The 13,195-nt window shown below is 41.0% G+C and overlaps 1 protein-coding gene across 1 annotated transcript; it reads right to left on the bottom strand.

Moving 5' to 3' along the window:
* Positions 1-327: 327 nt before the first annotated feature.
* Positions 328-9,773, bottom strand: cabp5b (calcium binding protein 5b; the record flags this gene model as incomplete). The annotated part of the gene is made up of 6 exons (XM_084437825.1): positions 328-356; positions 2,821-2,968; positions 7,334-7,443; positions 7,924-8,067; positions 9,393-9,423; positions 9,720-9,773. The coding sequence occupies 6 exons, from the start codon at positions 9,771-9,773 to the stop codon at positions 328-330; spliced, it is 516 nt and encodes a 171-aa protein (XP_084293951.1).
* Positions 9,774-13,195: the final 3,422 nt, after the last annotated feature.

Below are 13,195 nucleotides of genomic sequence, written 5' to 3'. Positions count from 1 at the left end.
TAAGGATTAAAAGTGTGATGTTTTGGTCATAAAGATAATATATGAGAAAGAGAGTAGGCTACACACAAATAAAGATGTTCAAATGTACATTTAACATCAATATCTATATTTTGAAAGGTCAATTAAAGGATGAAAACAGGGCAAAGACACAACTAACTCATGTACTGTACTATGGCATACCTATACATCTTCAAAGGACACATTCTGTGCACTGAAGAGACAATACACAATACACAATGAACAATTGAGCTGAATCCTTTACATGTATCAACCAATTGTCATGGACTTTCTGCCATCCACTCCTGTCTTTCTATATTCTTCTGAACTTCACTGGCTTGACATCATTTTTACAAACTCTGAAAAAGGGTAAGAACAACAGGATTTGTTTAAGGTGAACCACAATAGTGTAACAGACTGTCTAGAACGCTAGATGTAAACTAGGGATGAATGTGACAGATTCCTTTGAATTTATGATGGTTGATGGTACTGTATTACACTGGCCCTTTTGACAGAAACCTACAATTGCTAGCATTTTGTTATTCAAGCCTCAAAACAGAAAATATATATTTTTTCCCATCTGCTCAACATTGCCTGGATCAGGCTGTTCCTGTTCATGGCTAATACTGAGAGGCTTGCATAGGCCTATGCTCTGATTACAACGTATCTAATGGAATGGCCTACTGGCTGTAAGTCCTGAAAAGCTTGTCCACACGGACCTGTGTACTTCTGAAACCGTGTATTTTTCTATGCGGTTTAGCTGTTCGTTCACACGCAACCACGCTTTTGGGCCCCTGAAACTGTGTTTGTTTGAAACCGGAGTCCAGGGTGAAGTTTTTGGAAGACTCCGATGTCAGCGGTTGCGTGTAGATAGGATAACCGCAGTATTTTATTACTTGTCTCCATTGTTTGACGTCAGAGCGACGGTAAATATCTAGTAAAATGGCAGACCTAACAAAAATGCTGGTGCTAACGTTAATTGTTAGCATGCTATCTGCACTCTTTGGGTGTCATATCCAGCTGCTCAACCTCATTCAACAACAACCTCCTTCGTGGGGCCTGAACGAGCCACGAAGGAGGCTGCTCCTCTTGCTAGCTACCCCAACTGCACTCCCACGACAGCAGCAGACAGGGAAAAAAGTGAGTCGATAGGAGGGGGTTGGGGGGGCAGAACATAGCTTAGGAGGTAGAGTGACCAGCTGGAGATCGCAAGGTCCCTGGTTCGATCACTGCTTCCGGAGTGTGCCAAAGTGTCCTTGAGCAAGACACTGCACTCCAAAATCTCTCACGTGCGGCACGATGGCGCAATATCTAGTACTGTCGCCTCACAGCAAGACGGTTTTCAGGCCTTTCTGAGCAGAGTTTGCATGTTCTCCCCATGTTCGCAAGGGTTTCCCCCATAAAGAACCCAATACGAAAAACATGCAGAACAGATTGCTAACGCTGGAACACTTGGTTGGCCCATGGGCGCATCTCATGCACGCTGCCTACTGTCTGCTCCCGGCTGCCCTTGGGGTTAGGATGTCGGGATGGGTTAAGAGCAGAGAGAAGTTTCCAGTCATTTGTGACCTGTGTGTGTGTGTGTGTGTGTGTGTGTTTCCTCCCTGCACCATGTGTGATGTGTGTTTTACTACGTGATAAAGATGTTTGTTCATTGTTGTTGTTTTTGTTGTGGATAATATGTGTAAGGCACAGGCGAATGAAACAATATTCATAAACTCCATGAATGTCATATCACACAACCTTTCGGTAAAGGCGTGAGCGGTCAGACATTTCACATGAACCCTTATGACATGTTCACAGTAACCATTATAGGCAACTATGCAAATCTTTCACAACATAGGTCAGATGACTCTTATTTAGGCAGTCCGATCATGTTGGCTAGATCAGATATAGAGTATGGCTAGGTCATATATGTTTTCCAACAGTGACAAGTTAGTCGTGCTGTTAGGTGGGGAGGCTGTGGAGTTTTGTCACAGGCAGCAATAGCGATTCCTGCTTCCATGGAGTGTGGGCATGTGCTAAGAAGTTTGAATATTTTTCAATGGGAAAATGCATGTTTAGCCCTGTTTTAAGGTTACTTATGATCATATACAATGGTTCAGATCAAAACGTTGACAAAACTAGCACTTTTGAGAAAGTCTGATAATTGCTCTACCACCGTTTTGGTCATACAATGGATGTGGGTTTTAACATGATTTTGAAAAATCTTTCAAAAACATGTTAAACTCTCGATTTCAAAGACAAGAAACTCACCGAGGTGTTAGTTGGCGTTCTGCCATATAATTCGCCATAAAGTAAGATTCTAGTTCATCTGGAAAGGCTTTTTTAAATATTTAGCATAGAACTATTTAGTCGCAGCACATACGTGTGTAAACCTCCGCAAACTAGGTAGCCTAGCAAAATAAACAATAACAATAGCTACCGGAAGTAGTTCTGCTTCCCGAATCCCCTCTGTGGATTGATCTACAACGGCTTCAATACAAATCAATGGATTTCATAAAATGATCAATAAAACCCTACAGGATTCATACTTTGCGGCAAATTTGATGTCAGAACACCAACGGACACCAATTACCCCCTTGGTGAGCTTCTTGTCTTTGAAATCGAGAGTTTAACATGTTTTTGAAAGATTTTTCATCCACATCCATTGTATGACCAAAACGGTGGTAGAGCAATTATCAGACTTTTTCAAAAGTGCTAGTTTTGTCAACGTTTTGATCTGAACCATTGTATATGATCATAAGTAACCTTAAAACAGGGCTAAACATGCATTTCCCCTTTACTACTCCTTTAATATGGCTTGTTTGTTTCTTTTCTCACCCTCAAAGTCAACCGTGCCATCTCCGTTATCGTCAGCCTCTTTGACAACCGCCTCAATCTCAATCCTGTTTGCTTGTTCACCCAGCAGCTTCAGTACGGCATGCCTCAGCTCATCAATTGTGATTGAGCCATCTCCGTCTATATCAAACTGTTTTTTAGGAGAAAGGGAAGAAAAGGTTAAGATCCATATAAAGGTATAAACATTGGCAACATTGGCACAAACACAGCATACACAGATGTTTCTAATTTATTTATTTGTGGGGACAAAAAGTTACATGAGCGTTTCATGAAAGTTTTTTTTAATTAAGCATGGCGAACTAACCGCCAGGAGGCATGTGCCCATTCATACTCTGCGCAAGCTACGCTAGCGCGAGCTGCACAAGGCTACGCAAGGTGATGTTGACGCGTCCTTGCGTAGAAACGTGTGTCATGCCAAAAATTTTAACTTTACACGTGCGCCAGTGCTATTTCACACAAACCAATAGGGGCACTGACGCAAGGCAGCGACCCCCGCGCACTCAGAGTATACCAAAATACTTGCGTGGATCGAGCCCGCGTTCACAGCCGCGTAGCTTGCGTTGAGTATTAATCAGGCACGCCCAACCTCAAGAGGCAACAGAGTAGCCTACCCATTTGTTCATGCAGGCTTCTCGGTGCAGTAAACGCAAGGCTGGTAACCTAGTGTGGGACTCAAGCCCCCAGGGTTCGAAATCAAAAGTGAAGGCCTATTCATGGGTTTCAAATGTAGGCTAGTCCTAGACCTGCCATGTTGGGGACCAACACAGGTGTTTCAAATGAATTAATTAGCTCTACTGCATAGGATTCGCCAATCAGATAAATTGAAACACCTGTGTTGATCTTTAATATGGCAGGTCTAGGACTACATTTGAAACCCATGAATTGAACCGCGCCATCTTGGCAAATTCCGTGTGTTTGACGTATGTCCGGTGACGTTTGTACTTGCGCAGTTGTGCCTTTCTGGCCTAGTGCAACTGCGCAAGTACAAAAGTCACCGAACATAGGCCTAAGTCAAACGATGTCAAATTTGCCAAGATGGTGCGGAATTTGCCAAGACGGCGCGGTTCAATAAGCCTTCACTTTTGATAGTGGTCAGTGAATGGAGTGGCTGTATCCAGTTCTATTAATATCCATGGTGGGACTGAGCCTGAACTGTTAAGTACATGTAGGCTGCAGAAAACTGTTAAGTACATGCATGCCCATGTAGCCTATGTATGTATGTACAGACCGACCGACCGACCATACCGGTCAACTAGTCACCCAATGTAGGCCTATATCACATTACTGCAATTTTCTGAAGTAGCCTAAAGCTCACATTAAAATATAGTTGCATTTTCGCGTTTTACTACATTTCAAAAGTTGAACGTGATGGCTTTAAAACTTTGTTGTTGAAGTGTTGAATGTGATATACGTTGGGTGACTAGTTTTACGAGATCAAATCATATTTAGATCAGTATGGTCCTTTAAATGTCTATAAATTAGCTATTGTCCTGAGCATAGGGTTAGCCTACCGTTTTGTCTGTGGTCAAGCGCCATAACACATTGGGGAGGAGCCAGTGCATTACTTTTCAAATCCAGCTGCATTTGAAGTTGAACAGCTAGTCATGAAGGCCAATCTGCCTCAATAGCCACAATCTGCGCAGGCCAATCTCATTGGTGTCCACAAATATCATAGGTTCTTCCCAGAAGGTTTCGCTGCAGCGAGAGCTTCTGGGAACTCAGATTAGGGTTAGTTAATTGCAATAACAAATGTATTTATTTAACGATTTAGAAATGGTTTAGCCTCATATCTTCAGTAAACCTTGTATTTCCTTAAACCTTGTATTTTGTATTGCTGCTTATATGCACTTTACAAAGAACACATTCTCTTGGTGGTCTCAAACTCTTTTCCTTGCGACATTAAAGGACAATGCTCGTTTTTGACAACCTGGACCTTATTTACGACATATTATAAGATGTTTGACTCACCGAGATCACTTTGGTGTAGTTCGGAGGCATGTAGAAGAAATGTAAAATCCAGCGCGAGCCAGTATATCCATGTAATGGCGGTGGTCGGGGCACTTCACTTCAAATCTATTTTCTGCCACAAAACGGTTGTTTTCATCAATCTGTCTTGATGAATCGCTAGTTGTGCTTACATAGAGAGCATAGGCCTGTTGTGGTATTTCACATGCCTCTGTAATATGATCTTTAGAAACGTCTTTAGACACGAAATAGCTTCCTCACTTGCTCCAGCACGCATGCGCACAGCCTGCTGGAGCAACGATTGAGCGCTGTGCGCTGTAATGGCGGTGGTCGGGGCACTTAGAATGCAGTTTCTAAAAATCTATTTTCTGCCGCGAAAGGGTTGTTTTCATCAATCTGTCTTGATGAATCGCTAGTTGTGCTTACATAGAGAGCATAGGCCTGTTGTGGTATTTCACATGCCTCTGTAATATGATCTTTAGAAACGTCTTTAGACACGAAATAGCTTCCTCACTTGCTCCAGCACGCATGCGCACAGCCTACTGGAGCAACGATTGAGCTCTCGGTGAGTCAAACGTCTTATAATATGTCGTAAATAAGGTCCAGGTTGTCAAAAACGAGCATTGTCCTTTAAGGTTTTGCCTAACTTTCATACTGATTAGGAAGCCAGAAAATAAGTCAATAATTAGTGTGGTTGCCCCGAAGGGCAACACACTCTAGTACTTGGTCGACTTTATTTGTTTGTTTGGATCTAGAGCAACCCCAAAAGTTTGCCATGCTACTCCTCCCACAGTTCTAACGGCATACACACGAGTCATATGTCAAATCGCCCGGCTTCATCGGGAATCGTGTGCTTCCTCATTGCTAAGCAATATCTTTGATAGTTTCATTTATATTAATTTATTAGTGAATTAAAATTCCCCATTGACTTGAAAGGGAATAGGGAAAATCTCAAGTCAAATCTCATATTTTTTATCTCAGAAACCTTAAGGCCTACAGTTACCGAAGAACTACAAGTGCATGCACACACTCAAGACACACACACCATACACACACCCAACACTAAGTAATAATGACAGAATGGGCAACCACACTTGCAATTTCCCCAAATTGCACATTTCTAGTTACCATTCGGTGTGGTAAAAAGTCTTGTTTTTGGGGCCCCCACATTCAAGAATCCGAATCCCTTTAGCAAGCTACAGTAGCCTACATTGAATGGAACAATGTTGTTGAGCTAATGTGTAATATATGATTAACATTCTTCCATTGTTCTTATTACTAGTGCAACGTGCCCGTTTAAAATACACTTGCCATGACAGTTGTAGCCTATCACCCTTTCCATTATAGTATGATGCCTGTCGCGGTTATTCTCTGTGTTGCTATGCATGCCTCTCTATTAAATATTAAATATATTAAATGTAGGTCTAATTCTTCTTGGGCAGAATTCACATTCCAGATGAACAGCTGCCACACTCAAAATAGCAGGCAAGACTCCTGAGATGGCAGATGTAGCTAGTTAATGCAAGTCACTGCAAAATCTCTTGAACTAATTTATTATCGCATTTTACTGGAAGATAAGTTATTTATATTCTGACAGAAGTTTTTATTCAAAGCGAGACATGAACAGGTGTCCTTAGGCCAGTCTTGAACCAGGGACTTTTATCTTTCTAGTAAGACCTAGCCACTGTTTTCATGCCAACCAGTCATGAATTGACACATCTTTCATGCCTTGTTTGGCATTTGGCTGTGCATTAAATGTAACATTATTAAATCTTCTCCATTCAAATTCAAGTGTTCATAAACACAACGAAATACAAGGTTTGTTTGGGAATAATTATAGACCACCAAGCCATTATGGTGTTGTCTACAACTAGGCTATTATTTGTATATAGATTATAGGCCTATGAGTCAAAATAATGATCAAAAAAGTTTTGATTTGATTTGGTTCAGGAGTGGAGACATTTTCTGCAGTCATACATGTAGTTGTTCAGCCTTAAGATAGGCTACTACCAGTTCCACAACAGGTTGTCAGTCTTGCATTCATTGTACCGAGAAGCCCACATGAATAACTGGGTGAAATTGCATATACAGTACATCTGTACATTTCTCTTGTAAATAACAAGAAACATGCTGGGGACCATAAGGGAAAGCCTTGGAGGTCATGAATAGTCAGATGTAGCTGATGCGGCTGTAGCTCAGTTGGTAGAGCGGGTCGTTCAATGATCGAAGGGTCAGTGGTTCGAATCCCAGCTCCGACTGTCCACATGTCGAAGTGTCCTTGAGCAAGACACCTAACCCCAAATTGCTCCCAATGAGCAGGTTAGCACCTTGCATGGCAGCTACCGCCATTGGTGTGTGAATGTATGTGTGAATGGGTGAATGAGAGGCCACTGTAAAGCGCTTTGAGTGCCGCTAAGGTGGAAAAGCGCTATATAAGTGCAGTCCATTTACCATCAGATGTTGCAGGAGGAAATAAAAAAAATGGAAGAGAAATGTAACGGGGGGGGAGTAATTTGTTTCAATATCTCACCTCTTTAAAAGCATCTTTAAGCTCTTTTAGGCCAATCATTCCAGCAGTCTCAGCCAACATCTTGGGGGCCATCAACTCCACAAAATCTTCAAAGTCTACCATCCCTCCCACTGAAAGATTACAAAAACAAGATTTTTTGTAATATCACAGCATTGTTTTGTGTCAAATGTACAGTACAACAGCACACTACTGTATATCTGGCACTTCACAGGCATCTACAGTATGAATCAGATCTGTGAACAGGGCCATCATTCGCATAACCAACCACATAACTTCTATGATTGAAAATAAAACTGAATGTCCTAGTGGTTGGATGCTGTGTTGAATGGTCAGCAGTTTGTGTCACAGATGGCTAAAATAATTTCTGAAGGGTGTTGTATGTATAATAGAAAACCCCAAATCTCACTGAGAGGTCTTAAGAGGTAATAGGCCTACTGCTAGTGTAGCTTCAGTGTGTTGATTATCTCAAACAGATATATAATTGAGTAGATACAGCAAGTGAGCAGACAAATGAATTCGGAATTATTATTATTATTATTATAAATGAATAAATTAGTGGCTTGACAAGAAAGTAAGAGAAGGTGACTCACAGTTCATGTTGATGTTTTGGCTTAGTTCGATTAGTTCCATCTCCGTTGGCATGTAGCCCATAGTTCTCATCAGGTTCCCCAGGTCTTTACAGCTGATCAAACCATCCTTGTCCTTGTCAAACTCATCAAAAGCCTCACGGAGTTCTATCAGGGAGCAATGAACAAACCATAGGAAATCTTTAAGCCAAAAAAAACCATCAACTCGACCGTCAGTTGACTGTTTCTGAGCACTTAGTGAAGTCGGACAGCACAAAACATAAAGGCACTTTAAAAAAAAAGAGGTAGGCTACATGGCCACTGCTCGATGAGCCTCCGCACAACTGGCTCTAGCCACAGGGCCCAGGGGTCACATTACTAAACAATGGTCCTCATTCTTGAATGCAGAATAAGTTAATAAGAAATGTCTTCTTAACTCCACTTACGAAGTTCCCGGGACAATTCAGGCATTCCTAAAACACCTGGAATTCATTATTGGAACAGGGAAAAGCAATTGTGTAGGCCAGTTTGGAGTGCCTCATTGCCATATGCCTCATTTTTGTGTGGCCCTATAACCACTATTATAGTCTATAAATTAGATATTTAATATAGACTATATATTAAGTAACACGTCTAATGTGTAATGTAATGTCTCGTCTGCTTTCGACTCCTTGCAGCAGTAGGCTACCTCCATCTCTGCACTGGTGAGGTTACTTCTGCGTTTGACCAGTGCTTTTAGTTGGCACCCCACACCAGGTCCAGTCATAATAACTAGCATCACCTTCTCTGGCCAGCACATTTCCCTCTCATCATCAGTTACCTGGGTGTAAAAATGAACCCTCAACTTGACCTTTGAGACCCACATTAATCATCTGTGCTATCATGGCAGCACCGCGCTGGTCTATGGGAAAAAGGGATAGTTGGGGCCAAGAAAAACTACTGTGCATGTGCTGTGGACCTCGGAAATTGGATTCGTAAAACCTTTTTCGGCTTCATACGCTGGGTGAGCAACTTTCATTGGAATGTTTCATTGCATGTCCTACTCTCGAACATTGAAATGAAATCTGGTTTGGCGTCTATCATCGGCTTGATTCCATGTGAACACGGCATCATTGTTCCAGGTCTACTCGGTCATTTGATTTATACCTCCACCCCAGCGACAGCGCAAGGCAAGAGATAACGGGCCACTCACACAGCCGGACTGGCTATTCACCTCCATTCATTTTTTGGACTACAATTACGCAAAAACTACCAAGCCGATTTTTATGAAACTGTGGACGGGTGTATCATGGGCCGCCTTAGAACCCGGATCCAAATCACGGGCCGGATCCACGAATGAAAACAAAGCTGAGAACGAGGCCAGCTGTGGGGGTGCTAGAGACACAGGGTTTAGACTGGGATGTGTGGGGGGAGAGCTTGGAGTGCACCGCACTTGTTTTAAATTGATTTCAGGGAGACAAAGACAACACTGAACATCGATTGCTCAATCTTACCATCTTTTTCATCATGTGTGAGGGTCCTTGCCTGCAAAACAGTTAATCAAATTCACAGTCTGGTCCACATACAGTACTTACAGTGCAATCATGGCAACAGTCACCCCATTTTCCTTTTTAAGCCCCTTTGAAATGTCTGTGCAATGCATTAGGGTTAGCAACAACTAGTTTTGTTTTTCATTTTGAAACAGCAACAATAAATGGAAACATAAAAATATACATTATTAAATAAATAACAGCTAGTCCCCTTGAATAATTACCAGAACCACACACCAATCTAAGAGTAATGGATCAGATGTTTTTTGTTTGTAAAAAAAATAAAAATACACTTACAATTGTCTTCCCTCCTCTGAGAAAGATGCATGCCTGGCGTAGACTCATGACCAAGAAAGTTGGATAAATCTTTTTTTCTGTTATGTATGTGTCAGTTAATTTACTATGTGAATGAACAGTTGTGTCAATCCTGTTAGTGTGTGTGTGTGTGTGTGTGTGTGTGTGTGTGTGTGTGTGTGTGTGTGTGTGTGTGTGTGTGTGTGTGTGTGTATGTATGTCTGTCTGTCTGTCTGTCTGCCTCTGTTTTTCAACTTGGAGTTGGTGTGTCACTATAGTCAAAGTGTTTTTTCTGACAACCTCTCTTTAGTGTCTGGAATGTTGATCAACGTTGTGCTGGCTTGTATCTGCAGTGGTAGAAATAAGCTCTCTGGTGGATTATCCAAGTCGGATTTGCCTAGAAAAGATGGACCTCATGGACTTAATGTTGATGATAATATTACAGCTCATACTTCAAGCAAAACTACTATATATACATTTATCCATGCTAACATTACCAAACATCATTCAAAACCTGGATAATCCTAATCAATCCATAATTGTCATTCACAATGTGTTGCATGTGTATTAAATATGTTGGCGTTAAAGAATTCCATTTTAGAGATGCTGCAAAATTAGCAGAATGTTGTGTAATCCACCTTTAAAGCAAATCTACAGTGGAAACATACAATTAAAAAGTGGTTCAATATCTCACCTTCCCTCCAATTAAAAATCCTCAAAAAACTGAACAGATCAGGAATATTATCCAGAAACTGTGATCTTTTCTTCTCAGTCCTCGTTCATCTAGCTCATCATTATTTTGTCCTTCTCTAGTTTTCTAGTTTACTTTCTTGTAGGTGCTTGTAGGACTGTGTGTATCCAGTCTTCTGTCAAGCAGTATATGTGAGGGTGAAGCTGTCTGATAGCAGCGGTGTAGTGAGGGAGGGGAAGCAGGCAGAGGAGGAGGGACCTGTAGGATTACATGGGACTAGACACTCCTCTGCCAGAAGAGTCCTCCTATACTGTGTCTTATTCGTGTTACATAATACTGTAGTCTAAACTGTCCACTTTTTATACAATCTAAGCATGATGGATACTTTCAGACCATGGCAAATGGCAGGTATCTATCTTGAGAAACATTATACAGTAGGCCTATGTATGGCAGCCTGATCTCATGTGGGAAAACAACCAAATACTCATATTTTAAGGCTCCAAAACAACCAGTATTAGAGCTAGCACCTTAAGCAGCTATAGCTGATATAGCAGCTTATAAGCTATAGTAGCCTATATAATGAGTAGCAGGTTGGGGTGGACAGGTCAGCACACAACCCATTTAGCTTTTTCCACTTTGCAATACTGAGATTCAGGTGCTCCTTTGTGCCAGTGGCCATCAGACTCTATAACAGTGGTTGAGTGTCCCTGTGTGTTCCTGAGTGTTGTGAATGTGTGCATGTATGTATGTATATTGAGTATATATATATATATAAACATATATTTATCTATGTATGTATATATTAGGGCTGCACGAATATGACAAAAGATAATAATTGCGATTATTTGCTTCAAAATGGTAATTGTGATTAATAATTATGATTAATATTTAATATATAATATTAATATATAATAACCAAAATGCTCTCAAATCACGGACGTTGATCCCTTTCTTGCTAACTCACTGACCTCAGTAACTCACTGACCTCGTTTTCGCTCATTTTTTCAATACTCACGGCTGTGGGTACTCTTGTGACACTTGTCTTGACCTACTGCTATGTCTTCTGTGAAATTGCTGCATACAGCGCACTCAGCGGGAACGCATGTGATTGGTCAGACAGCATAAGCGCCTGTGATTCGTCCGTGTAGTCCTAGCACACTCAATTCAAAGCAGAATTATTAATCACATTAATTGAGGCCTTTTGCGATTAGTTAATTGCGGAGGTCATAATCGCGATTTCGATTAATTCACGATTAATTGTGCAGCCCTAGTATATATGTATACTATATGGACAAAAGTATTGAGACACCTACACATTACACCTACAGGAGCTTTTATCACATCCCATTCTAAATTCATAGGCATTAATATGGAGTTGCTCCAATGCTCCAATAGACTATTTGTGAGGTCAGACACTGATGTTGGACGAGAGGGCCTTACATCACCAAGCACAATGCCAAGCATTGGATGGAGTGGTGTAACGCACGCTGCCACTGGACTCTGGAGCAGTGGAAACGTGTTCTGTGGAGTGATGAATCACGCTTCTCTATCTGGCAGTCTGATGGATGAGTCTGGGCTTTGCAAATGCTAGGAGAACATTACCTGCCTGACTGCATTGTGCCAACTGTAAAGTTTGGTGGAGGAGGGATAATGGTCTGGGTTTTTTTTTCTGGGGTTGGCCTAGGCCCCTTAGTTCTGTTGTTAAATGTTAATGCTTCAGCTTACCAAGACATTTTGGACAATTCTATGCTTCCAACTTTGTGGGAACAGTTTGGGGAAGGCCCCTTTCTGTTCCAGCATAACTCTGCCCCAGTGCACAAAGCAAGGTCCATAAAGGCATGGTTAGGTGAGGTTGGTGTGGAAGAAGTTGACTCGCCCGCATAGAGCCCTGACATCAACTCCATCAAACACCTTTGGGATGAACTAGACCAGAGATTGCGAGCTAGTCCCTCTCGTCCAAAATCAGTGTCTGATCTCACAAATGCTCTTATGGAGGAATGGACAAAGATTCCCACAGACACACTCCAAAATCTTGTACTATAGAAAGGTTTCCCAGAGGAGTGGAAGCTATTCTGCAAAGGATAAAGGACCAAATCAATATTAATGCCTATGAATTTAGAATGGGCTGTCATAAAAACTCCTGTAGGTGTAATGTGTAGGGGTCCCAATACGTTTGTCTATATAGTGTATCTATATATGTTAGATGAGTATTATTTAGTATTTCGTATTATGTATGTATCCAATATCTAGGCATACTGTACTGTACTGTATATATACTGTATATTTTTCACTTTTTCCTTGTAATTTCTCTTATAATTATTTTCTTTGTAATTTAATTTGATCTATTAAAGGATGTATATTATCTATCTATTCCACTGTACCTTTCCCACTGCTACTGTACCTTTTCCACTGCTGAAACCCCAAATTTCCCCCACAATGATTATTGAAGTATATCTTATCTTAACTTGCAACATTACTTTTCCCAAAGAGAGTGAAACGTGACTTGTTTCATGGCAGCTCGCAATGTGACTTTTAATTTCCAGTTTGACTAGTTTCTATCCCTAGCCCTAACCATTCTGTTTTCATGCCTAAACCTAACCTAAACTAAATATCACCACATAATACTTATACTTATATACGGTGCAAACTTATGTTAAATAGTAAAAAGTTTTTTTGTTTTTTTTTACATTTTTCATCACTTCAAAGTGTGACTAAGCATCAGACCAGATAGCACACAAACATCAAAGCAAGTGCTTATATAAATATTAATTAGCAGATGTAA

Source organism: Borostomias antarcticus (assembly GCF_949987555.1).
Source record: "Borostomias antarcticus genome assembly, chromosome: 5".
In the NCBI taxonomy this organism is placed as follows: Eukaryota; Metazoa; Chordata; class Actinopteri; order Stomiiformes; family Stomiidae; genus Borostomias; species Borostomias antarcticus.
This window is presented reverse-complemented; position numbering and strand designations above follow the sequence as displayed.